This window comes from Pezoporus flaviventris, unplaced genomic scaffold, assembly GCF_033815535.1.
Source record: "Pezoporus flaviventris isolate CSIRO_AGI_PZ_B2104156 unplaced genomic scaffold, CSIRO_AGI_Pfla_v1 ptg000023l, whole genome shotgun sequence".
Taxonomy (NCBI): Eukaryota; Metazoa; Chordata; class Aves; order Psittaciformes; family Psittacidae; genus Pezoporus; species Pezoporus flaviventris.
This window is the reverse complement of record NW_026892571.1, coordinates 15,258,270-15,285,720: the sequence shown is the minus strand read 5'-3', so window position 1 is coordinate 15,285,720 and position 27,451 is coordinate 15,258,270. Positions and strand designations below refer to the sequence as shown.

The 27,451-nt window shown below is 40.5% G+C and overlaps 1 protein-coding gene across 6 annotated transcripts in view; it reads left to right on the top strand.

Annotated features, from left to right (window-relative positions):
• The window catches only part of CNOT6 (CCR4-NOT transcription complex subunit 6), a 33,003-nt gene extending 15,121 nt beyond the window's left edge, over window positions 1–17,882 (top strand). For 5 of the 6 annotated variants that reach the window (XM_061456962.1, XM_061456956.1, XM_061456960.1 and 2 more), the window contains 10 exons: window positions 2,253–2,439; window positions 7,033–7,118; window positions 7,760–7,864; window positions 7,956–8,024; window positions 9,152–9,309; window positions 9,819–9,973; window positions 10,329–10,483; window positions 11,391–11,621; window positions 12,916–13,118; window positions 13,797–17,882. In XM_061456962.1, coding sequence (XP_061312946.1) covers window positions 2,253–2,439; window positions 7,033–7,118; window positions 7,760–7,864; window positions 7,956–8,024; window positions 9,152–9,309; window positions 9,819–9,973; window positions 10,329–10,483; window positions 11,391–11,621; window positions 12,916–13,118; window positions 13,797–14,009 — 1,562 coding nt within the window. In that variant the 3' untranslated portion in view covers window positions 14,010–17,882. The remainder of the gene's footprint in view (window positions 1–2,252; window positions 2,440–7,032; window positions 7,119–7,759; window positions 7,865–7,955; window positions 8,025–9,151; window positions 9,310–9,818; window positions 9,974–10,328; window positions 10,484–11,390; window positions 11,622–12,915; window positions 13,119–13,796) is intronic. The other variant, XM_061456963.1, reaches the window with a different exon arrangement.
• The last annotated feature ends 9,569 nt before the right edge of the window (window positions 17,883–27,451 follow it).

Below are 27,451 nucleotides of genomic sequence, written 5' to 3'. Positions count from 1 at the left end.
CAGGTGGGAGCATGGGTTTAAGATCTGATTTGTCAAAGAGAAGAGGGTGAAGCTGGGGTTGATACACAGACATATCCTGTTACTTTAAAGTAATGTAACAACAATGTTGTACTAGTCCATGACACTGGAGTTTCTATTAAAGCGGAACTTTTCAGTTTAAAAGCAGTTGTAAATCTTTACTTTGTTTTTAAGATTTAAATTAGAAAAAATCAAAACCTCCAAGAACTGTACTAGATTTCAGATCATGTTTGACTTTTGGATCTTTCCTTGAAAATAAGATAATGCTCAGAATTCCTAAACATGAAGTCTAACTGGTGTGGGACACCAGTCTCTCTCGATTTGTAGAGTAAATTCGGATGTTGCTGTGTAAATTGTGTTTACAAGGAAATTCAAGCAGATATTTTAAAAATTAAAAAATTTTGTGATGTAAAAGTCAGCTTAAATTTTGCTTAAATATGGAGATTATTGGAGAGTCTGCAAAAATTGCCATGTGATGTTTCTGAGTGACTGTGCAATAGAGAAATTTATGGAAGGAGGAATACAAATAGAGTTCTTTGAATTGTGGAGAGTCTTTCCATCCAGATCATTGAATCCCTGTCTCGCTTCAAGTGCCACGTGCCTTAACACGTGAATAGCCTTCTTTACTTGAAGGTTACAGATGCAGAAACCTAGTTAAATGCTGCTTCAGGAGTCGGCATTATGTATCAGCATTAGGCTTGGATATCCACTTGGGCATCTGCTGCCTTTGCACAGGAAATGCATTAAGCAATGGCTCTTTCCTTTCATGCCTGGTAATCTTGCTATAGACTGATTCTAGCCAAGAGAGATGTAGGTAGTCCAGGGAATGGATCAGTGATGTTGATGGAAATCCTTTCAGCTACGAGGGTTTCTTTGATCACGGTCACCTTTTTGCACTGGGGTAAGGAGGAAGAGGTGTTTATTCAGTTTTAAAATGCAAAGAACTATTAAATTGTACTTAAAGCCTTTCAAAAGACTTCTTAATGAGCATTGCCATAGCATGAATCCTTTAAGAGCTGTATGCATTTGCCTCGCAAAATAAAATGCGACAGTATGTTTGTTAATGTTCACACTGACTTTTCCTTGCAAAATACTTGGTCATCTAGTACAGAAAGCCACAAATGTTTTAACTGCTCTTGTTTAAATCACTAGCCTTTTCACTGCAGGCTCTTTTATGCCACTCACTTTCTTATAGCATGCTGGAAATGATACCTGCATTAAACCTTTTGTTACCAGGGGTTGAGTCCCAGATATATGTGTATCAGTGTAGCTTTTCCTCAGGCACTAAATATGACTTTTGTTTTGAAGATAATAATTTAAGGAAAGGAATTGTAAAGAGTGTATTGGGATAATATTAACCAGACCATTCTTAATATTGGTGAGTCATGGTAGGGTTTTAAAGGCTGTCACAAGTAGCTTTTTGCCTTGGAGAAACTGGCATTGGTACTCTTCTTCTAATGCTTTTGGTACAATGAGATGACTTCTGTAAATGAAAAAGGATCTGCTCCTTTGGTGTTGGGGGTGAATCTTGGAGAGAAGAAATGTTTTGAGACCTTCTGATGATATCTCACATTCCTTGCGTGCAGCAGCATAAAAATCTTGATTCTGTCACACAAACCCATGTTTCCACCCTTCAGTTTATACAAAAATCATACAATTTTTTAAAATATCTGGCAATAGTTTTATGCAGCTTTTAGTTGAATGCCAGATGGATATCCATGTTCTCAACTAAGCATCTTAGTCACCCTAAATATAGTGCTTCTATCTGTTCTTGGCTGGATTAATGCCATAGAATAAAGATTTTTGGTTTGAAAGATGTTGCGCAGAAATAACGGGCAAACCAAAGCAGTGTCTTTGATCTTAAACATAAACTAGAATTGAGAAAAACCCTGTTTCTTACAATTCTGTTAATTACTGAATTCATGGACGGTGGTAAATATGTCTTGTTTTGTATGGAACTCGAGAATGACAGATGTTTAAACCTTTAAGTATGGATTGGGGAAAAGAAAACCAATCTAAGCATCCCTGTCAGAACCCTGTATCTTCTTACACAGTGCTGTTTTTTTTTTTATCTATAGAATTGGTGATTAATGGAATTTTCATTGAATAAAAATAATCATAGAACAGCTCCCCCTCAAGTGGTTCCACCCCTTACATCCTCACAAAACGTGTAGTTATTGCTAAACCTCTGTATTGAAAATGTTCAATCTTGTTTTGTTATCTTCCTTCTGCAGGGAAAGTGAGAAGCCTAAGTTCATCATTGTGGACACTGACCCATTTGACAGCTTTGCATCTCAGTGACAATTCCTTATCCCGTATTCCTTCAGACATTGCCAAGCTTCACAATCTGGTATATCTGGACCTGTCCTCTAATAAAATTCGCAGTTTACCAGCAGAGCTCGGAAACATGGTGTCACTCAGGTATGTAACAAGTTAAAATTGGTCCCTTAGTAGCTTTGTAGCAACGGTTTAAATTCAATATAATTTTTACATTCTAGTAAATGAAAAGCATAAGTGTATTCCCCCTTCCTCACTTCCTTTTATCTGTCTCCCTGAATATTTCGTATGGTCTGTGCAGCTATATTAGTGCTGGCTTGTCTGTGATCTCTCGTTGTGATGTATGACAGTATGGAATGAGCTTCAGAAGCACTCAGTTTGATGGCAATCACCCATTTTATATTTTTCCAAGTCAGGTTTTTCTCTCTTGAGCTTCTCTTTCAAGATTCACACACATTTTTATGGGGCATTTTCTCTACAGAGTACTGATGCACAAAACAAAATTGCTTTTAACTGATAGTAGGGTAGGAAAAAAGATGAAGCATTCGTAATCATGCTAACTACAGCTTTTCCATCTTTATTCATCTTTAGTAGTTCTTCTTAACAATAGTTTATATTCATTTTATTTTACAACACCTGCAACTTGTCTAATATTTCCTTCCCATTTCTACTGTTGTGCAGTTGCATTCCTGTGTAAACTAGGGAGGAGGAAAAAAAAACGTTCTAAATGCACCTTTTTTCCTTTCGATTTTACAGTGCTAAGGTGTGCAGAGTTTGCATGGAATGGTACCTCCTTTTGGAAGGGAAACATGAGTAGTGATGCTTAGATTACAATTAAAGCTGCAGCATTTCACTTTGAAACAAGTTATGTAAATATATAAATCATTTATTTAGGAGTAAATATTTACAGGCAACATCTTCTGCCCTTCACCCAAAGGAAGAGCCTTATTTTAGGTTTGTTAGGCTGTTACCAGTAATTGCCTTCATTGCTTTTAATTTTGAAGACATTTATGGGCAACTTTCTCAAATCCAGAAAACAGTCTAAAAGTAACAAGAACATTATTAGAATTAAAGAATGAGACAATAGAGAAATGGGCTGCCAGCACAGCTCTGATGAAACTGGAAGCAAAGCAAGTTTGCACATACAAATATCTGTCACTTCATTTTCCTCTACTTTAGGAAAGCCCACTCTGTTGGGGGGATTAAGCTAGCTGATTAAAGCGGCACTAAAAGCTCAAATTCCAAAGCAGTTGAAGTTTCAACCTTGGAGGCTGAGCAAAAGGACCTTGCCTTTTAGAGCATTATTGGCAGCTCTGTTTTGCAGTGTGTCGTGTAGCTATTTTCAGCTGCGAAGTAGTGTGTTCTAAAGAAAGCTTTGCATTACTATTTCAATTAAAAGCAGTTATTAGTAACAGGCTTGTTCCTTCCTTTATCCACTCACATTGTGAGCTGTCAGTCCAGATTTTACTGGAATGTTCTCAAATTTGTCTTTGTACTTCATTAGCATCGTTTTATTTTCATCAGTCTCTTTCATTTTAAAACATTTTAAACGTAATACGACATGGAGTTAGCTTAGCAGTGCATAGTCACCAGTACTATCAAAAGATGTTGCGCCCTCTTCCCAACACTTTTCCCAATTTATTCTGGCTGATTCTATGGAGTTGCAGCTCTTCAACATCCTAAGTCTCTTCTGTGTAGAAACAGCTAAATCTTGTGAATGTGAAATGTGTAGCTAAGGTCTAGGATCACACTAGTTTTCTGTTTATGACCTAAATGTAATACTTGAGCCCAGTTTCTAGATGTGAAAAGCTAGTGCACTAATCCACTGTGCTCTGTCTGTCCTCAGTAATTGCAGCTGATCCATGATTTCTTTTTACTGAGTGAAAGTGAATTAAAATCCATAAGTGCATCCTATGTAATAGTGCTCTGCAGGTCTCAGCTGTGCTGGAGTTTTATGTTTCAGGCTGGCTCTTACTGCAGACATTTCCCATAGCTTCTGGGAAGTTGTTCAAACTAATGGTAATTCAACACTGCGCATTGCTAATATCCTGAGCCACAGAAATCATTTGTGCTCTTACACTTGAGAATTGGTAACAGGTCTTCCAGCTCCCACATCTGGAGCTCTGGGTTTGGTCTTGCCTAAGGCTCCTTGCATCTCCCTTTTTACTGCAGGTACTTGAATAAAGAGGTGTCAGAGCAGTAAGGTTTCTGATCTTTGCAGAAGGGGGGGTGGGAAATGAACACTGTAATGTGTTATCTTTGGAAAGCTCAGCTGTAAAACAGATTCTGTTGATACGCTTGAAAGAACTTGAAGTGCACCTTCAGTAAATTTGCAGACAACACCAGTTTGGGTGGGAGTGTTGACTTGCTTGAGGGCAGGAAGGCTCTGCAGGGGGATCTGGACAGGCTGGATTGATGGACCGAGGCCAATTGTATGAGGTTCAACAGGGCTCAGTGTCAGATCCTGCATGTGGGTCAAAACAACCCCATGTAATGCTACAGGCTTGGGGGAAGAGTGGCTGGAAAGCTGCCCAGCAGAAAAGGACCTAGGGGTGTTGGCTGACAGTGGGCTGAACATGAGCCAGCTTGTGCCCAGGTGGACAAGAAGGCCAACAGCATCCTGGCCTGTATCAGCAATAATGTGGCCAACAGGATCAGGGAAGCGATCATCCCTCTGTAGTAGGCACTGGTATGGCTGTACCTTGAATCCTGTGCTCAGTGTTGGGCCCTCTCACAGCAAGAGAGATGCTGAGGGGCTGGAGCAGGTCCAGAGAAGAGCAACAGTGGTGGTGAGGAGTCTGGAGAGGAATGGCTGAGGGAACTGGGGTTGTATAGTTTGGTGAAAAGGATGCTGAGGAGAGACCTTATTGCTCTCTGCAGCTACCTGAAAGGAGGATGGAGAGAGGAGGTGGCTGGTCTCTTTTCCCAAGTAACAAGTGATAGGACTTGAGGAAACTGCCTCAAGTTGTGCAAGGGGAGGTTTAGATTGGATATTAGGAAAAATGTCTTCACTGAAAGGGTCATCTAGCATTGAAACAGGCTGCCCACAGAAGTGGTGGTGTCACTTTTAATACTCATGGCATCTGGGGACATGGTTTAGTGGTGGACTTGGCAGTAGTGAGTTTATGGTTGGACTGTCTGATCTTAAAGGTATTTTCCAACCTAAAAGATGCTATGGTTCTATGAACCAGTGGGGTTTGCTGTGATCCTCTTTGCTATGTAGAGGGGGTGGGTTCCACAGAGGCAAGGATTATTAGAGCAAGTAATTCTTTCATCCAAGAGAAAAATTGTGATGATACCAACTGCTGTGCTGTTCTTCCAGTTCAGTGTTTTTCCTATGGACTTCTTAGACTTCAGCAGTACTTTGAAAAACTCTTAGAGGAAAAAGTAGCTTCCTAAAGAATAAAATAGTAGCTTTATGATGTCATGTAGAATATCATTCCTAAAAGTAATAGTGATTTAAATCTCAAATGGCCATGGAAGTGCTGAGAACTAGTGGAGAAGTTGATTTTCATTTATTTATGTATTTTTAACTCCCCCATCCTCATTTCTACCTGCCACATGCCTCATTCATACTTAGCAACCCCAGAATGACACAGTGGGCTTCTGAGTTTCTCTCTAACGTACATGTGTTTGTCTAGATTGGAAAAAGCAAAACTCAGAGCTGGCTAGGTGTGCTATAGTTTGCAAACAGTTGAGAAGTAGCTTGGTGTTTCTATATAACCCAGTGAAATAAAAAGTATCCTGTTTTGGTGGATTGTCCCTAAAACAAGCCAGTGTATTTTACAGAGGTTTCTAAATATGCTGTGAAACAGAAACAGTTTCTTGAGAAGCCCTTGTTAGGGAAGGACCAGGCAGAGTTTACTTTTGAAAGGCAAGGTCAGAAGAAGAGTTGTATCTGTCTACTTCAAATGCTGTCTTGTAGAAATCTGAAAGAGCAAAGGTAACTCTTGACATCCAGGTTTCCTTTCTTTTCTCTTTCCCTTTTTTGTTGCCTAAAAATACTTTTCAAGTCTAGGCACCAAGTTGTAAACAATCTGAAGGAGCAACTTCATATTGAATATGGTGAGGAAAGTCTGCACTGCTTAGTTGGGAATACTTTTAAGAAAGGGAAAAGCTCCTACCAAGTCACTTTTCTCTGCCCAGTTTGTTGGGCTATCAGAATCCAGGACATGAATTGTGTCCCTGTCTGCATATTGGTTTTGTAAGATAAAAAGCAGGTATTTTTGTCTGAACGCTGTAATTACGGAAAAACCCAAGCCAACAGAAAATGACTATTGTAAATGACTATTACATGGTAATGCCATAGTTCTAATTGTACCACCATGATTCTGGATTTTTTGCTTGTTTGTTTCCTGAGATATAATTTCCCTTTATTTGGCCTTTAATCATAGCTAAACTGTTTCATGATCTGCTTTGTCAGAGTTGTTACTGCTCCATCACTTGGAGTTATTAAAGTATTTAATTATTGCTAATAGTTACAAAATCTGACTCTTTTAAGATGAACTCAACAAACATGCTTTTGTCTGTACTTCAGCTTAACGTGTTTTGTCTTGGTTTTGTCTGTATATTTGAGTATAGCAATATTTCCCCAACTATTGCTGTTCAGTCTTTGAGTTTTCCAATACTGTCATTTGCTGATACGTTGCTTCTGTTTTAGTTAAACTTTTGTACTCTACTGCTGAAGACAAATGCTGATTTATTTTCAGGCCTGTATGATTTTTGCTCTGTCTACAGGGAACTACATTTAAATAACAACCTGTTACGAGTTTTACCTTTTGAGCTGGGGAAACTGTTCCAGTTACAGACTTTGGGTCTGAAAGGTATTCCTGCTTTTTCTTGGTATCCGTGCTTCTTTAATGAGAACGCTTCTGAGATGTAATGGCTGTAGTCTTGCTAATTCATCAGATGTTAGTGAATAGCAATCCCAGATGTAGCTACTCCACATGTATAAATATTGTTATTTGGGGATTATTTAAAGCTAAGGAAAAGAATGAGTTTGGCAAAACACTCCATAAATAAAGAAGTTTGCTTCTCTTTCTGCAGAGTGAGCAGAATGTGAATGGTCCATGAAAACTTTTACAATCTGCGTGTGTGTTTGGATGGTAGGACTGCTCATATATGACTGGCAAATAAGCTGATGGATGTTTTGCTCATGTCAGGCGAAGTGAGCAGTAGTGGCTCCTGTGTTTGGCCTCATCTGTCTTGTACCATGCCAGTTCTTCACTGTTGTTAGACCCAGTGACCACCCTTGGGGTGGTTAATCTGAAGGCAGATGTAGGATGGAATGAGGCTAACTTCACTTCCAGTGTTTTGTGGGATTGAAGACCTGACATCTGAAACCTCTGAGTAGTGCATAGTAGATGCATTATCTGTTCTCAGAAATGCCAGCTTTCAACACTGATACGCAAGTTCATATTGGCTCTATATATTTTCTTCATTATATCTGTAAATCTGTTTGCAGGAAATCCACTTACACAGGATATTCTGAACCTGTATCAGGAACCAGATGGGACGAGAAGGCTACTGAACTATTTGCTTGATAATTTGGCAGGTACTGCAAAAAGAAGTAAGTGCTCATTCTTAAAACATTTCTTTCTGCTGTGTGCAATAAATGTGATTATCACTTGTTGCATCTCTCCTTTAAAATGTTCCCATAGTTTCAACTGAACAACCACCTCCAAGATCTTGGATTATGTTGCAAGAACCAGACCGTACAAGACCAACAGGTACTGTAATGCTTGAAGGATTTTTCCTTCTCTTTTTTTGCTTTTCTGTTGATCTTTACTATCTTCTGAAAAATAAATGCTTAAATTGACCAATCATCTGTGCAGTGCTGACTGGCCAGGTGAAGTAGATCTCTCAATTGGAAAACCTGTTACAGATTTACCCATTTCTTACTAGAAAGTAGTTTCTTTTGAATTAACACTCTCCTCGGCAGAATTGAAACTGTTGTCCTCAACTAATGAAATAGTTGAATTGCAACAGGCTTAACTGAATGTTTGCTGAAGAATAAAATAAAGAATTCCCCCAAAATGGAGAATTCTTTTAAGTAACAAATACATGATCTTTGACTCAGCACTTCTCTTCTTGTGGGATTCGGGCCATGTTTTATTATTTACTAATTTTTTTTCTGCATAAATTGTCTAAAATACAGCCTCTTCTGTTTGCCTGCACACCAAAAAATTTAGTGTATTTCTCAGTTATTGCAGTCTTCCAGACTGATGTACATTGCCCCAACAAAACCTGAAGTCCATGCTGTTGGATTACCTGTCAGGTTGCCCCAAAGTGTCTCATTATCACTCCTGTTCCAAATTCAGAGAGTAGGTGTTTCTTGTCTTTACACCTGAAGTGTAGGTTTTTTGAGGTGCAAACGCTTGGGGGTTTATTTTGTCTATCCTTTTTCACTGTGCAAAGGAATCCATTGTGCCTATGGATCTGTTACAGCTCAAGGTGGTAATAAAGTAGATTTTAAATAATCTATTTGAAGAGTTTGCAAACCTTTATACAGCTAGCAAATGTTAAGTGCTCAAATACACTTAACTTTGGTTTAGGCTTCTCACAGTAGCACAGCACTTAGCATAAAGTGCATTTGTATGCTATTTACTGCATTAAAGGGGATTTTGGTTTTTGTTTTCCAGTTAAAAGCTAGAACACAGCTGTCGTATGTGCAGACCTGTAATTTATCTTTGTAGAAAGACTTACCAGTTTTTAATACAGATCCATGTGCTGTGTTTTGGTACTAAAGCAAGAATTGATAAATTTGCAGAAGACAGAAGTGAAGAGCATAATTTTGTATATGTGTACATATATTTGTTTAATATATCACTGTGTAAGTAAACTTCTTGTTCTGCAGCCTTGTTCTCTGTCATGTGTTACAACGTACTCTGTGATAAATACGCTACCCGGCAGCTGTATGGCTATTGTCCATCTTGGGCCTTGAACTGGGAATACAGAAAAAAAGCCATTATGCAGGAAATCCTGAGCTGCAATGCTGACATCATAAGTCTTCAGGTAAAAGATGTACCATGATTTCTTTCCCTTTTCTATTCCCCTGTGCTGGTTTCTCCACACTAAATGTATTTACAGTAAACGGTGTGTTTTCAAAACCTGAAAGCAAAAGCAGAAAAAGAAGTGGTGTTTAGAACATTATTTATTGCTTGACATCAAAAGAATGCTTTTCAGCCCACACTGTTGGAATGCGAACCAGCAGCTGCTGATCAAAGAAGGGTACGTGGGGGTGTCTGTGTTCCTCTGTGTGTGTATAGGGCTGTAATTGATGTATTTTCAAATAAAAAGCTTGAGATAATCATAACTCTGGGGATTACAGAAATTCATTTATATTTTCTTAAAATAGGGATATTGCTCTGAAATTTGCAATCTCTGATGTACTTCATTCTTACTTTTTTTTCCCCTTAAATCTAATTTGAAAGTGATTTACACTTCTGAAGATTCTAAATAATATCTGCCTTCTGTATTTTGCCAATAGTACATTCATACTGTGCTGTCTGATAACTTTGTAGGAAGTTGAAACAGAGCAGTACTACAGTTTTTTCCTGGTAGAATTGAAAGAACGTGGCTACAATGGATTCTTCAGTCCAAAATCTAGAGCTAGGACAATGTCCGAACAGGAAAGGAAACATGTTGATGGTTGTGCAATATTTTTCAAAACAGAAAAGTAAGTGATGTGTTTTGCAAAGCCTTCTCCTATATCTTGCTCTCTTTCATATAATTTCTCTGGTCATTCTATAGCTCAAGCATCTTTGAACTAGAAAATACCGCAGAATGAGAAACATGAGCTACATTTCTATAGTTATCCTCTCCCATTAATTGAAACTAAGGCAGTAAAAAGTACATAAAAATTGCTAGGAGAGCTATATCCTGTGAGTTCAGTTTAGCATTTTATGGAATTACATTGTTGACTGAGATTTTTCACACCATGGATGCGTTTGAGCTTTAATTAAAAACTTACCTGCAACATTTCCTTTTGTATCTGGCTGCTGATAAAAACACGTATGATGTTTCTCTTTCAGATTTACTTTGGTTCAAAAACACACTGTTGAGTTCAATCAGCTAGCAATGGCAAACTCGGAAGGTTCAGAAGCAATGCTGAACAGAGTTATGACAAAAGATAACATTGGAGTTGCTGTATTGTTAGAACTGCGAAAGGAATTGATAGAAATGTCATGTAAGTCCTGTTTAGTTTCTTAGTAGATTTTCTTTCATTAACAAAATACAGTTACTTTTGTGATGGCAAACTAGAAAAAGTAGGTTCTGCTGATTAATATAACTTTGCACATCGTGTGTTCAGACAAATTATTTCCAAAGAGAATTTGGGAATAAGTCATACTGCTTAAATGCTGGAGATACTTATTTTTTTCCAGTTACGCCTCTTTGCTTGAAGTGGTTTTTTTGCCTGAAGTTACAGGTATGAAAAAAATCAGTGGTTGTTAGCCATGTATTTCTGGATCATAAATCTGCATCGTTTTAGCTTGTTACTTTCTTCACTCTCATGCTCATACAACCTGTTTGTTCTGCCCTGTCACTCTTAATTTAGGAAATGTAAATTGGCTTTCAAGTATCGCAGTGGGTACCTACTCAACCTGTGTGATATTTACCCAAATGATATTTTATTAATTCAGATTCTAACAAGCTTTTTAAGAAGCACTTCTAGCAAGAGAGGTAACTTAGAATGTGGGTAACTTAAAATTCAGAGCTCATCACCTGATAAGGTATGAGCTGTGCCTGTTTACTATCACAACCTGAGGAAAACCATTGTAGTTTTTTAGAACAACACTATTTGCCTGTTATTTATATTAATTCACAGTATTCTTACCTACATAAACATTACCTGTAACAAGCTAGTCTATCTGTTAATGATCTTGAATGTGAAACAATTACTGCTAATGCTTTGCATCAACTAAAACACATAGTAGATATAACAGGAGTTGTATGACCCTCTTAAATGGTATTAACCCTGTTCCAGTTATACTGGTATTTTATTTTTGCCTCCCCTCAGACATCTTGTTTAAAATTCAATAATAGTGTTTTGTGTTGCTGACCATGTAAGGTAAATAACTGGTTTTAAATTTTAGCTGGAAAGCCACACCTTGGGATGGAGAAGCAGCTAGTTCTTGTAGCTAATGCACATATGCATTGGGACCCAGATTATTCTGATGTGAAGCTGGTTCAAACTATGATGTTCCTGTCCGAGGTAAAGAACATTATTGATAAAGCTTCTCGTAGTCTCAAACCTGGCGTTTCGGGAGAGCTTGGAACCATTCCACTTGTACTGTGTGCAGATCTCAATTCCCTACCAGACTCTGGTAAGAGTTCTCTAATTTACTTTTTTAGACTCTTTCAAGTGTGTAATAATTTAAATTCTAAGGTCTTGCTTCTTTAAAGGAGTTTTCAACTTAGAGAATACATTGTTTGATATAAGCTCTAAAGGTACTATTAAAATAAAAGGAAGAGAGAAAAGATAGAACTGGTTCTTTTGTACATGTCCTTATTGCCTGTGCAGTAGTGTAGCTATGTCTGGTCTTTCAGAAGTGTTCTCATTGTTATCTTACAATGCAAGAATGGAAAGGAAGACTCTATCTTCCAAAAATAACTGGAAGCATGAGTATGTTGCTGATAATTGTGGTTTTTTTTAATTTCAAGTGTGACAAGATAGGGTCTTCTCTTTAAAGTTGCCACCATAGACTCATTTTCTGCAGCTCAATTATTTTAGGACTTCCAAAGTTTAATACATTTCCTACTAGAAAGGAATTCTTCAGAGCACTTTACTAAATGCAACTTTTTTTTTGCCTTGGTGGCAACTTTATAAAGTGCAAGAAATTAACAGTGATGGCCTTCTTGGCTTTCTCAGGTACCTAGCTGAAGTGCTGAACTCAAGCCATCCTTTCTTCTTGTTGCTAGTTGTCCAATATAATAATCTCCATTCCTGGTCTCCCTTCTGGCCACTGCTTTTCAACTCTTAACATCTGTTAGGGTTGATAGAGGCAGTTACTGCTCTACAGTACTGGAAACTTGATTCTTTTTGATCCCAGGAAGTCAAGTATCACTAGTGGCTATTGCAGTAGCCACTTCATGTGTCTGATTGTGTCTTTAGAGGAACTAATAGCTGCTTTTTCCTTCTAGAACTTTAACACAGCTATTCTGAAATTAAAAGGCATGATCATTGACAAATCTTGTCAATTTGGCTTTGCAGCCTCTGTAATTTTACTTGAAGTAGTGGTACAGAAGTTGGCTTTTTACAACATTTTAGCTGAAGAATGTTGAAAGCCAAGACTTGAGCATAGATAAGAGGAAGCTGACTGCCTAGCATCTGTGGAACTTTATTTCTACTTTTGTCATTTCCCTCCCCAGTCTGTTCTTTACTAACCTTCTTGTTTTTATTAAAGAAAGATGTCTCTGTTCTAGGTGACATTTACTCTTGATATGCATATACATTGTCTTGCAATATTGTAAAAAAACTGCTGCTGACTATTATATATGTTTTAAGGTTTTGCTTATATAAAGCGTATATAAGCTTTAGTTGCAAGACTCAAGGTACCTACACGCCCCTATTTGCTGAATGCTTGTTAATACCGTCTTGTCTGTGTGCCTCTCTAATAGGTGTTGTTGAGTACTTGAGCACTGGTGGCGTGGAAACAAACCACAAAGATTTTAAGGAACTGAGATACAATGAAAGTCTTACTAACTTCAGCTGTAATGGAAAAAATGGAACAACAAATGGAAGAATTACACATGGTTTCAAGTTGAAGAGTGCCTATGAGAATGGTCTAATGCCTTATACAAATTACACATTTGACTTCAAGGTAAGGCCTTGGCTGATATTTTGGGCACGTTTTCCTTTTTGGGTTTTAACTAATGTGTTTGCTGTACAAAAATGTTTAACAAGTAAGTTAATCCGTTTGGGGAGCTAACGCTAAATTCACCAAGTTTATATTTAAAACATAGCAAACTAGAGTGTTCAACACTTCAGTCTCATAGAAATCAGACTTTCCTTGTTAATAACTTGTAATAGATTCACAAGAGTTGGGGTGCTGTTAACCTTTCTCGTAAACATGGAAGATCTTATATATTAATACTCAAAGCTAAATGAAATAACTCAACAGGGGCACTGAAGCTGTCAACTTCAAGGAAGTACTCTCTGTTGCTACTGGAAAAATCTTATTGCTCTGTGACTTGGGGGAAACAAGACTGCTCTTTTCTTCTTCGCGATCAGATAAATGTGATTTGGAGCTATGTAGGAGGCTGGAAATTGTAACCCATAAAAGCATAACAGAAGTGATACGGGGTAGACTTGACTTTTGTTTTCCTAATCTATATTGAGCAAATCAAGGGATATAGAAAGTAGAATTGTCCTAAGTTGATACTGTAAAGAAAGAGTGGTAGCATTTTGCTTACTCATAGGACTGACCTCATCTTTTGTTTGGAAGAATAACTTGAGTCAATAATATATACTAATAATTTTATTTCTTCTCTTGTTTTAGGGTATTATTGACTACATCTTCTACTCTAAACCTCAGCTAAACATACTTGGCATTCTTGGACCTTTGGATCATCATTGGTTAATAGAGAACAATATAAGTGGTTGTCCACATCCACTCATCCCTTCTGACCACTTCTCACTTTTTGCACAACTGGAGCTTTTGCTGCCTTTCCTGCCTCCTGTAAACGGAATCCATCTCCCTGGCAGGAGGTAGTCAAGTACATTTGAGAGGGCAACCTCAATCTAACTTGTACAATTGTAAAATCTGAATATAGAGGAGTGAGGTATGGCCAACAGGGATTTTTTTTTTTCTTAATAATGTTAATCTTAAATCTAATTATTTGCTAAAGACATAGTAAAAGCCAGGTGCTATCAACAGACACAATTCTGAGCCCAATATACTTTGTATACTGTTCGACAGCGATCGGTGCATTTGCACCTTTCTTTAATACGTTACAATTAACCTTCCTGTTTCTTTTATCCAACGTGACATTTTCATGCCTTGAAATAGGGAATTGTTATACAGTATATTCTCTTTGCACAGTTATCTGTAGCACTACTTTTTTGAGGCCAGTAGGAACATCCACAGAACATTCTTCCGTACTTCACTCCCTCCTTTTTCAGACTTGTTTGTAAAATATAGAATTTGAATTTAGCCTTTATTGATTGTATATGAACAACAGAAAACCTGATTTATGAGATTTTGTACTTTAAAAGAAAAAAAAAGAAAAATCAGATTTGGAAAATGATTGTATTGTAAACTAAGGCTAAATTTTTATCTGTTTTCATGTGTTATAAAGGCCAGCTTGTAAAAGAGGTTGTCACAGGTTTTCTCTGCTAACGATTTGCACTGTTAGGGTTTCGTTAGCCCTTTTGTACTACTTTTTATGTTCAGTTGAGGACGTTGCTTTTAAAATCCAAACGTATAAAACCACATCATCTTACAGAGATAACAAAGTACATTCTGTTTATTTCTGACTTAAAGAGAAAAGCATAGAGTTCTCGCAGAACAGATAAGCTAAGCAGTGAATCTGAGTAGACCTGTAAGGATGGAAAGCTATTGCTGACGTGTATAGGCTCAGATCTTTTTCTCATCTCTAACTTTTAAAGTAAAATTTAGGAATACTCGTGTACAGCTTCTTCATTTCTGTTTTAAATAATTGTCCTATCTCCACTGTGCCTGCTTCGATTTGTTCTCAACTAGCACTGCCTGTGCATGCAGAGAGATCCTGTGCATCCTCTTTTATTTTTTTAATAATGTTAACACTTGTGAAAATTTTATGAAGATACTTTTGTATAAGCTGTGGCATCTTCTTTTCCTTTGTGAAGCATTGGATATCACACTTGGAACATGTTCAGGTTATGGGTACACAGTTTCTAGCTTCGAATACCCATGCACTGCTTCTTTCAGTGTCATTGCACAGTGCTGTTTTTCCCACTAAGAATTACTATCATGTGAATTCTCTTTTCGTTTAAGTGTGTTCCTCAGTTTCAGAAAGTATAATTCCTTGAAGAATAAAACCCAACCTTACATTTTCTACCGATGAAGCAGTGTAAAATAGATGCATTTTCAGTCCAGGTCCCAAAGACAATTCTTCAGATCATTTTTTTTAAAGTGACCAAGTCTTTGTTTTAAAGTGTCAAACAAGACTGAAGTTATAGCATACCCTCAGTGCCATTTGTGTCATGAAGCCAAGTCTGTAACAGCTTACAAATTTAACTTGTCTGTTTGTATCCTAAAAGGGAGAGAGTTTATCATCTCCTTAAGCTAATACAACTTGAATAATCAGTGTAAAAAGAAGTAAAGGATAGAGAGCTTGGTCTTAAACAGCTTTTGTTTCAGCTGCGGGCAGGGAAGCAAAAGGACACTGAGCATTAAGAGAAAACTTTCTAAATATTGTGAATTTTTATATATAAAGAGAGTGGATTGGTAATAATGAGTCAAAATTTTATTGAGTAGTCAGCACGTGAGTGTGCTCCGACCGTTCTGTTTGAAGCTGAAAGTCAAAACTGACAAACAGTTCGGGGGTGTAAAATGTACATTTTAAAATTGCAATAGGAGAAATTTTGATCTTGAATCCTTGTCTGGGACCTGATCTCTTGGGGTTATTTTGGTTTTGGTTTTAGTTGTGAAAACACCAAACCTGTCCAGTTTATAATCAGTACATTGAAATGCTGGTAGTGTTGCTGTAGTAGACTTAATGCGTAGTGTTATTATTTTTTTTCTGTTTGTTTTTTTGGGTTTTTTTTTGTAAAGTGTGAATAAAAAGGTGTTTTACTCATGTTTCCTTAATGATGTCTTGGTAATGTACATCATGACCATTTCCAGTGATGATGAGCCAGTTTAGCTTGTCAAACTAAGCAAACTATTGTTTCTTTTTTTGATTCTCTGGATTGTGTAAATGAGTCCAGAAAGCTTTACAGAAGGGGAAGGGAAGCACTTACTCATTTTGTATTTTTTTAGAGGGGGATAATTTACTTTAATAGATGCTGGAGCTTGAGTGCACTTGTTAGATTCTGAAGGTTTGAGCTTTATCCGATACGTGTTCTCCTCTATTAGGTAGTCTTAAAAAACTATTTGAATTTATGACAGCATGTTAAAATATGGCCCCTTTGTGCTTTTGGAGACACAACTGTTCCTGCATAGTCACCTCACAGTTGAAGGGTTCACTTAAGTAACTGTTTCCTCCAGCTTTTATACTAGTCCAACAGGTCCCAATCAAAAACCCACTGAACACACTGAAGACACTCCTTTGACTTCACTGGGTTTTAACTGGGCTGCAGCTGTGACTCGGGGGCTGAAGGAAGGAGAAATGTTTAGAGTTTAGGGAAAGACCAGATGGCACCAAAACAGTTGAGAGAAACTTTGTCAAACAATCCTTCAAAGAAAATAGATCCCTGTGTCAAACAAATCTAACTCAGAAGTCTCAATTTCCAGCTATAACATAGAATAAGGCAATAAACAGTGTCTTCGCAAAATGAAAATGTTTCCTTCATAGTTTTTAACACAAGAATGGTTAATTGCAATGTTTTTGTTTGAGGTGGTTTTGGGTGTTGCCATAATGTACCTTCAGTGTTCTTGTCGTAAAAGCACATAGAGCAAAAGTCACAGAACGTCCTTGGGGTTGAAAGGATTTGTTTAGGTTAGACCAGGCTTTTTTTTCCACTTAAAGTACAGTCAGCCATATCTTGTCTGCTTTTATTTACCTTTACCAAGAGTTCTTGGGTGTCAAAGTGTAAATTGAAATATACCTTTAACTAAAAGAACGGATTAGAGTACAAGACTAATACCACGAGTTACCGCTTTTAACATTACACAGGGGGGGAAGAGCATATAAGTCAGTGCGTGTTGTAATTATTTTGTCCTTTTAGCAGCTTTAAAAAGTCCAATTTGGCTAGTATTTGACAAAGTTGGCTGTAAGAACATTCTATGTCAGCATTTTGGATGTAACTAGCAAATCTCAAAGGGTTTTTTAGAACAGAATCAGAAGATAGTTTATGGTTTGCTTTTGCGACCACACAAAAGCTTTAAGAAAGGCAAAATAATTACAGCACCATTGGGGAGAAAGAAAAAACCAAACTAATTACACTGTAAAACTTAAAAGATTGAGTTAACTGCTTAAGTAGCAAGCCTTTCTCATCCAGCCAGACACAGTATTTTTTAGTATGTTAACTGCTATTCTTTTCCTTTGGTTGCATAAATTTGTAACACTTTAAGTGTCTTGGTATGTTTAAGTAGTGTCTAAAATAGGATATCTTAGTCTTTATTCACAGTACTTCTGTATAATGTGTAATGCACTGGACTAACTCTTGTTTACCATTCATGTAACAAAAACCAGCACATTATCTGCACTAAGCTCAAAGAATGTTGCATTTGTCTATAGGCAGCTCTTCAATAAGATAAATGGGAAACTGAATATGGTCTGATGGTAAACAAGGGCTTTTACTGTTCTCTTCAGTGGAACTTTCTTCTTGGTCAAATTTTAACTAGTTAGTATTATATTTATATACAGGGTCTTCTTTTTCTTTACCAATGTATTTTCCTACTCATAGCTGACCAATAAATCCAATATCTGTTTCAAAGCTTCTTGAAGTCTAATTCATATTTTAATTCCTAAAGCTTTTCCTGAAGACTTGCACGTACAGCGAAGTGAGGGAAGTGGGTAAAATGTAGGAAACTTGATAATCCCCAGAAGACTTTCCCATACTTTGTTACTTTATGGATCTGCAGATCAGAAAGCTGCTTGAATCATTTGGGTTTGGATTGTGAAGACCCAACTAGTAATGCCTCCAAACCCATGTCCAAACCTACTCCAGTCTCTGCTCCATGTCTTCATTATCTGGCCATCCTCTGATCTTCCCAAGTCAGTTAATAAGGTCAGTTGTGCAGTGCAGGATCCACAGGTTTTGTCTGGGTCCTGTAGACCCTGCTCTTTCCTTCCTCTTCCCTTGCCACACCAGAAAGCCTACAGTACATTTGGTCTGGCAGCAGGAAAGGATTCAAAGATGCCATTAATTTGCCATCAGAAGGAAGCAAAGTAGAGATATTTCTTGCATTTAATTTTCCCTCAGGAACACGATTCAGCCAGCTTGTGTTCTGTTGGGAGAGATGTCATCTTTATCAGAGCGCATGTGTAACAGTGGAGGCTCATGTTTTACATGATGGTCCTATCACTAACAGGAGAAAGCATCTGAGCACACTTGCTGTGCAAAGCCCTGAAGCATGCAAGACTCCTCACTGGCATCCCTGTGTCTCTTCAGAACTCAGGTGCAGCATGCTGGCACTGCCTTCCTTTGAATTAAATGGTCTAGCTCGGTGTTTCCATGAATACCACATGCCCCAGAGTGTTCAGCTTGTTTGTAGTTTTAAATCTGCTGTCTGGAAGCAGCTGCAAGTCCCCAACAGGGTGATGAGTCCATCCCAGACTTCAGCAATGAGTGTTTTGGTTCTGTCTCATGGCTGAGGGTTTAATTCCCATCATCGCGTCTGCAGTCTGGCCACTAGATGGTGTGGGTAACACAGGCATCGTGTACGAAGTGCGACTGTATTTGAGTGCCGCCCGAAAGTGTGGCTTGTAGAATTCTCCTTAGGAGTATTTGTGGGAATTCTGGCTCAGGAATGCGCCTTTTCTGATGGCAGCAGTTGGTTTGGTAACATCCATGCCAATTAAATACTGTCTTTATAGATCCAGATAGGAATAGAAGAGGACCTACTTGGTCCTCAATGGTAAAATCAATCTAGGGCCTTTGCTTACTGCATTTAATCTGTTTAGTGCTGTGTTTTGAATCCAGTTGTTACGTGGTTCCACATTGGAGTTCATGAGCTCTTAAACAGTATCTGCTAACCTGGCATGTAGGTGTTGAGAGATCTATCTGTAGGGAAACTGTGCCAAAATTAATGGAGAGCCTGGTGTCCTGTCCAGAGCGTGAGTATGGAAAACAGCATCTCTCACTCGAAGGATGGAGTTGAGCTGGTGTCCTGTGGTCCTAAGCCAGGTAGGACAAAATTCGGCTTTCCTTAGCTTGCAGTACAGTAACTACAGCTACTTCAATACAATTGCACATACAAATCACTCTGGCCAGACTCTGAGTTACTGGACCTTCATACCCCATATTTGCTGGCTCTTAGGTGGTAGCACAAAGTTGGGTTTGTGCATTATAGGGTGGAAATTGCCCAAATCAGTGCAGGTGACTGCATTTCTTTCTACTGACATGGGTAGAGCAGAGGAGCCTTGAGCAGAGGAGCCTTAAAACATCTGGAGTTGAGCCAAGAGAGAGGGAGGGAGGAGAAACAGAGACAAAGATATGTGGAACACACAAGACTATGCAAGGTACATGGGGTGACCTTTTGGAAGAAGCTGTACTTCATTAAAGGTGAGTGTTCTGGTTATTTTCTTGCTTTTCATGTTCCCCTCCTAACCTAGAGGCACTAATTGTTCGCTCTCCAAATGTTCCCCTACTCTCTTTGCATGGAAAACAGTAAAGCTAATTAAGCTACAGGGACCTTTGGTGCATTTGAAAGTTTTCTCATTCCAAAATAAGCCTAGTACTCTCACAGATCATCAGTTTTTAAAAGGTACCAAGGTATGTTCCGGTTAAACCTTCCAGTGCATTAGTGGGCAGTATTCCTTTTAAAAATGCTTAAAGATTATTGTGCAAAAGCGTACATTACAGAAGATAAAAACATACACACTGGCTGGGTTTTAATGACCACAAGGATTAAATTGTTCCCAGTTAGTTTTGGTTTTTTTTCTAGGTTTTTCCTGTTTTGTTTTTTTTTTTCTAGTGCCAGGCACAGGCTGCTCTCTTTGCTATAGTGACCTAACAGTTTCTCAGCTGTGGTTAATGGTCTTGATAGCTCTTTGGAGGCTGGATTTCTTGCTTTTATTTCCCTTCTTCCTTTTCAAACCATAGTGCACCAGGTGACAGTCTGCTTTTTGGCCAAGAGGGCTAAGACCTGTTGCATCTAAAGACCCAAACCAAGCTGTGGGTTGGTTTTGCTGACCCTGGTAGCAGGACACCACCAAGACACAGATTGGATGGGGGAAAGCCACAGATGTGCACGGATTGGTTTTGGCTCTCCCCTCTCACCTCCTGGATAAAGCAGTGGGAGAAGGGAGTGTTAGGAATCACATACAAACTGATTGTGAGCAGCGTGGGTGAAGCATCCTGTCTGAATCGTGTCTGGGGTACTCCCCATGGCAGGGCTGTTGCTTCTAACACATCAGTCATTTGACAGAGCTCCACCTTTTCTTCTCTCATTTAGCTGTTGGGGTGCTGCAAACCAAGTTCTTGTTTCACGTGTGCACTCACACGGGTCGTGGGGTGCATAAGGTGCGCTCCATGCAGGAGCTGCTGCTGAAGTCGCAGCAATATGAATTAGAGGTTCTGTGCAAAGGAAGCCAACAGAGATATTTAATACCTGTGTCTTGGTTAACACCTCTGAAGACTGAGCTTCCTTTGTCTCAGTGTGGTTATGAGTTTTCCAGTGAACAATAGCAACTCTAGCCAGTAAAGAGTGTACACGTATTGCCCAGTGAGAGATGAGCAAGTCAAACACCCTTCAGACTGCAGTCTGATTTTCTGTTCTCACTTCATTAATTTATGTGTTTTCATCCCCTTTGCAATGTTTTCAGGCTGTGTGTAAAGCAGCTGAAGGTTTATACTGCCCTAGCTGCTCTCTGGGAGGCTGTACCCCTGTAGTGGTGTGGGCTATTCCTGCAAATGCTTGCATGTTTTGAACCAGAAACATTTCTGGTGTAGGGTTAGGTAATGGACTACAGGAAGGGCTGAGATTGCTCTGTGTAACATATTCTCCCTTAGCTGGGATCCTTCATCCAGACACTAGTGAGTGAAGAGGGAGATGAACAAAAGGTAGAAAACTGGGATTTGGGCCAAGATGGCCCAAAAGTTTTCTATTACATCACTGGGAAAAGAGATATTCAGGAGTACAAGAAGTGAAGGTACCACATGTGCGTGTAGAACAGACTGTCTTCCCTAAGACCTGTCCTAACCCACCAAACCACTGCAGGCAGGAGTGCGAGTCTCTGACTTGCAGCACTGAACATGGGAATTCACATCCTACTGAGCCGGGTTTACCCTTTTTGCTGGGTCCAGCCTTAAGTCTTTGGTCTGGCTGTACAACTTGATTAAGCTTTCCCATCTGACAGTGTGAAAACTCTGCTTTCACCTGGTTACATCATCTTCAGCAGCCAGCCAGCCTTTCCATTACCTTTGTCTTTGCATTACTCATGTCCTGTAGGAGCTATTGAAGTGAATGAAGAGAAAGAACTCGCCCAGTGCTGCAGCATGTGCTCTTCTTTTACCCCTGTGATTCTTTGCTGGCTATGAAGTTTCTATATAATTACCTTTTCTTGTAGGTTTGGCTGATCTTACAAATCCTCCTCCTTCCCCTAAATAAGAATAATTCCCATTCCACAGACAGCAAGAAGTACCTCAAAAAGCCAGAGTGCCTTCATTCTGCTAGGTGGGTTGGTTCCTTTCTCTGTCCCCAGTAAAAGAAATCCATGCAGTGCAGTGCTTTGTTTTCATAGTGATTAAAGATACTGCCATTGTGGAACATGTTGTACAAGGTTCTGAAAGTGATGGCTCCTTAACTGTGTCTGCAAAGGCCCTGATCCATAAAGATACATGTTGTCTGTTGGACAGCAGAGCTGAAATAGCTTGGGAGTTGGTGTGCATCCGGGATGGGAGTGCTTGTACCAGTTGCAGTAAAATCTTGTAGTTCGACTGTTGTATTATGATCCAAACCAGAAACACCTCTTCAGGAAAAAAGAAGTGTATATAATGTGACAAACTGCCATGTAAGCACAGCCCTTGATACTGGCAATGAAAAGAAAGAATTCCAATAGAACATTCTGTCTGATAGCTGGGTCCCTGTGGCCCTGTTGTGTCTCAGAGCCTGACAAAGTTGTCACAGACCAGATTAAGTGTTGCTATTCCTGGAGAAGCAGGAAAATGGAAAGCACGATACAGCTTTGCAGAACGTTTTGAACTTCATTTTGAGATGGAATAGTGAGAATGGACCAAACAGCACAGGATGTGGCAGAATTTGGTGGGGAGGTCTGGGGAGGCTTTGTTTCCTTGGCAATTTTGGCTGTGGTTGTTTTCATCCTGATTTTCAAACAGCAAAATTTCCAAGGCAATGGGCATGCCTCTGCCGAGCCTGATGGGACAGCATTTAAATGTTGATGTGATTTCCTTTCTGTCCCTTATGGTTTACAATGGGTCGTAGGAAGAAGCTTTTGTCTTTGGGCACAGAATCAGAAGGCTTCTGATGTTACCAAGCGATTTTCTGTTGCCAGCATTAGCCTTAGTGAGACCTTTCAAAGGCAGTGAAACCCAATGAAGTGAACTGCTGAGCTCCGAGTGGGTTGTGCTTCCCTTGCTGTCACACACAGTGCATTGTGCCTTCTGGCCAGTTGTGCCAGGAGCGTTTTTACAGTGTCAGAAAGATGTGCAGAGTCCGTTGGGTTTTGTCAGCATCTTCCTAATGGAAAAGACAATTTTGGGAAAAAAAGATCCTTGCTGCCCCACCTACTAACCCCATGGTAGTGACCTCCATGGAGCAGCCAGTGGGCATCTGCCTGCCTGGAGAGTGAAGTCTGTGTTTCACACAGGATTTTGCTGCTTTGCTTACGTGCAGCAAGACATGATTTCTCCTCCTCTCTTGTGGTAGAAACCATCGCTCCCATTAGCCCCATGACAGCTACCACTAGTGCTGCCTTTTGCATTCAGCTATTATCACAGAATCATAGAACAGTTAGGGTTGGAAAGGACCTTAAGATCATCCAGCTCCAACCCCCCTGCCATGGGCAGGGACACCTCACACTAAACCATCTCACCCAAGGCCTCGTCCAACCTGGCCTTGAACACTGCCAGGGATGGAGCATTCACAACCTCCCTGGGCAACCCATTCCAGTGCCTCACCACCCTCACAGGAAAGAATTTCCTCCTTAGATCCAATCTAAACTTCCCCTGTTTAAGTTTGAACCCATTACCCCTTGTCCTGTCACTACAGTCCCTAATGAAGAGTTTTTCTGGTTGATGCTATCACACAGTTAAATAACTAATTTATTAAATGGAAGGTACAACTTCTGTTTCCTGTCTTTAAAATGATGAGGAGAGGGTTTCCCCACACACCATAGCACGGACCAGTTGTCACGGTGGTTCTCCAGGACTTCCCAGAGCAAGCGATGCTTTATTATTCTAAGGAAAGAGAAGGCACTGCAATAGGTCCTGCTATTTACTTGTTGCTAAAAAAAAGGTTGGGAAGGGGAGGTGTGGAGGAATCTGCTTCAAATCCAGCTGGTACCAGCTCAGCCCTTCAGGAAAGCATGACACTTCATTTCTCTTGTGTTTCTTTGACCCAGTTAGCATTGCAGAAACGTTCCTGCTCACAGGACTGTCTAATCCTCTCTTGAATCCTGCTAAATTTTATCCCGTTGACATCCTGCAGCAATTAATTGCGGGAGATGACCCTGCACAGCAAGAAGGCCTCACGCCTTCTCTCTGAATCATCTACTTTTCGTTTTCTGTCCTCGTACCCTTGTTCCAGCAACCAGGTCTGAGCAGAGGCAGCACACGTGTCACCCTGTAGAAGTGATGCTGCAGATGTTTCAGGGAGCGCTGCAGCACGTGCAGCTCGTCCTTACCTGCTCTTCCTGGTCAGGACCAGTAATATCTGCAACAATATCTGTACTACCAACTTGCTGCTGACTACAAAGCCACTCAGCCACGTGTCCTTAAATTCCAGGTCCTGCTCAGGACCTGGATGTTTCTGGATTCAAAACTGGACATCATCGAGCCTGTGCTTTTATTTGCTTCCCCTAAAGCAATATTGGTCACTAATAGCGATGTCTCTGCTGGAACCATGCGCAGGTTCCTCTGCTCGTCATGCAAATTATTCTTGATCCGACACATCCACCTCATCTCACTAATGATGGTTCATAGGCTCACAAGTCAGGGATGGATGCTCTCCATGCATTCATACAGCACCCAGCTGGACAGGACCTGCTGGGTAGTTGGCATTGCTGACCCAGGAAGGGCAGCTGTGAGCAAACATCACCATGTTTTCTAGTTTGATGCTTCTATAGCATGAGCTGAGGGGGAACGTGGAGAGCATCTCAAGCAAAGCTGTTGTTTCTTGTGCAATTGCTTTGGAGCCTGGGATGCGGCATCTCCCTTTCCTGAAGCTGAGCCACGAGCCTGTTTAGTTTCCCCCCTCAGTGCCCCACTGAGTGACTTGGGAAGACAAAAATCTGCAGCCCAGCACCTCTGGTATAAACCAGAGGCCATTTTCAATCCTACACGCTTGTGCCCAAGGGGACAATAGCAAAACGTTCTGCTAAGCTCAGCAGACTTGTGGGTGTTTATGATTTATCATATTCCGCCATCAGATGAGATGTGGCAGCGTCCCCGCTGGCTGATTCTGCTTCCACCTTGCCTGACCATCCTGCCTTGCAGAACAGATGACAGAGGGGAAAAGCGACTGCGATGTGGGTGAAGAGCAGGCAGATCAAACCTTGTGGTCAGCACAGTTTGCTAAGCACACAGCAGGCTGATGGGCCTTCCGCTGGATTAACTTAAAAGCAAAGACAAGCAATGGTTGACAAAATGCAAATACACACAGATAAATACACTCATAATTTGATTTCCCTCATCAGCTGCTACTAGAAATCTATGCTTTAAATGCAGCAGAAAATTATTCCCATTACAAGGCCATTCCGCAGCCCTTACAGGCTCCCTTTGATTTCAAATGGCATTTGGTCAAACATTATGTAGCAACTAGACGGCATTCCAAAAACGCTCAGTTTGTCTTCAGCTCTTCACAACAGTCCTTGGAAGTGTTGCCTCCAGGAGCATTAATTCCAGGAAGGCTGCAATTGCCAGGAACATTGTATCTGTATTTACACAACATGCATTTTGCATCAGCCCGAGCTCATGCCAGGCAAATTAAATGAGACTTCCAGAACATGGGAAAAGGCCACGAGCCCAAGATGTGGCTCTTCAGAGGTCATCACTGCTGTCAACTGTGGCCCACTTGAGTGATGCCAGCCACAAAACCACGTGTGGGCTCTGGTGAGCAGGGCACAGAGCTGTGCTTCGGTGATCTGACTCTTCAAACACAAGCAGAGAAGCTTTCAGCCATCGTTGCAGGTCTCTCTTCTGCCCAGGGTAACAGCTGCAAATGCAGAACGCTTTGCCATTAATCGTGCTGCTAATGGCACAGGCAAGGTTTTCCTTCAAAGCGAAGGGATTCCTGCTTAGTCACTAAATGCAGTTTAACTTCAGGTGCACCATTTATCATTATTCTCCACTTAGGAAAGCTCAAAGTTAATTAAAATATGCCCTCAACAAGCAATTAGGCCCAATTGCAGACACTTCAGGGCACGGGGAAAGCCTGATGCACTACCCACAAAGCCCCAGCTTTAAGCAGTGGGATGCTGTGTTCTGCCTCAGGCTTGGGTCTGATCCCCTGAAATTAAGCCCCATGTTTTCTCTTGTAGCTTTAAGATTTCTTAAAACAGAAATAGCTGCTTTTATCCTCACTTCGGCGTTAAAGACCGTTCTAGAAACCACTTTTGCTAACCCCAGTCACACACCTCCTGCATCTACCTGTTTGTGTGCAGCCCTTAAATCTGCTCCAGCTCGTCTCAGGTCCTTATAATCCCTTGCTGGGAGACAGGTTGGTGCCTTATCCCTGTCTGTAATCACATTGCACTGGCCCATATTTTAGCTTCTGATGGACCTGTGTCTTCCTGGGTGTCTGTGTTGGTATGGAAAAGCTTCTCCCGGGTGGATAGGGGTCTCTGTGGGAGGTTTTGAGCTGATTCTGCACTGCACAGGTCTAATCACCAAATCCCATTAGCGAGGCTCATGGAGCTGCTGCTTCCTCGCCTTTGGTTTGAGCTGATCAATACCTTTGTCATTTAAAAGACAAGCATAGGAGGAAAGAGCAGGGCAGCTTTGTTTCTGCCTCACCAGCCCTGGTTTGTAAATCCTGGTCATGGTTTTCTGTCTCCAAATGCATTTAACGTTTGCAGTAGGAAGAGGCCCCATGATCATGGAAGCAAAACCGCACGTTAGCCCAAAGAGTGCTTGCGAGCTGGTTGTGAAGGCTGAGACTGAAAGCTGCCGGTGGGATCTGGATACCAATTCCCCATTCAAATTAATCCAAATCCCTTTGGCAGTTGTGATATCTCCATAAATGAGATTTTGCTGCCAGTGACTTCAAATGCAGAGCCTGCCATGGAGCTGGCCATGGATGCAGCGCAGCTTCTATCTCACTGTGACCTAAATTCCTAGGTAAGGTTTTCCTTCTTTTCTGGAACAGGCTGCAACTTCTGCAGGTTTATCATGAGTGTCAATTCTTCATCTGCTGTTTTGTGTAGAGGACAAAAGGGAGAGCATTCCCAATAGCCCCAGATGTATGTCCATGGGCAGTATGGTCACCAAAGGGAAGAACTGGGAGAAAAGTGCTAGATAACTACGTGCTGCATCACCTCATCAGACAGCATTTGATTTATCTTCCTCTGGTAACACTGCATGCTCGCTGTCAGCAGCCTGGGGAGTGCTCAGTGTTACAGCAGCCAATGCTGGCTGCTATAATGCACCCAATGCTGTGGGGTGAAGGGGCTGCCCCACACCCCAGTTCCTCACCAAACCAGCCCAAAACTTATCCAGGGACCTGTTGTGATTTCATGGGGGCCAACGTGCTCATCTCCAGCAGAGATGGTGAAGAAAGTGAGGGCTGTGCTTTCCAAACCAGGATTTATCTGAACCTGGTAGAAACAACCCTCCTTATCTGCTGTTTCTGTGCTATGTAAACCAGGTTTCTCTTTCTCACCTCAGTCACAGCCTTTACTGCACAGCTTGAATCCCCTCCATCTCAAGGCTCCCAGCCCACTGGCATCCCACTCCTGCTGCTGTCACCCCCATGACCCCCATTTCCCTGTGCTTCTGTTTGTCCCCATCTTTGCTGCATCCCAGCATCTTTGTTTGCTCCTCTTGCAAAACTCTCTAGTAGAACCTTGGTTTCCACTAAAGGAATAGTACACACCAGAAGAAGCCAGTTCACCCCAAAGCTTCATTCCTGAAAGCCTTTCTGCACCTAACACCAAACACCTAGTGCTC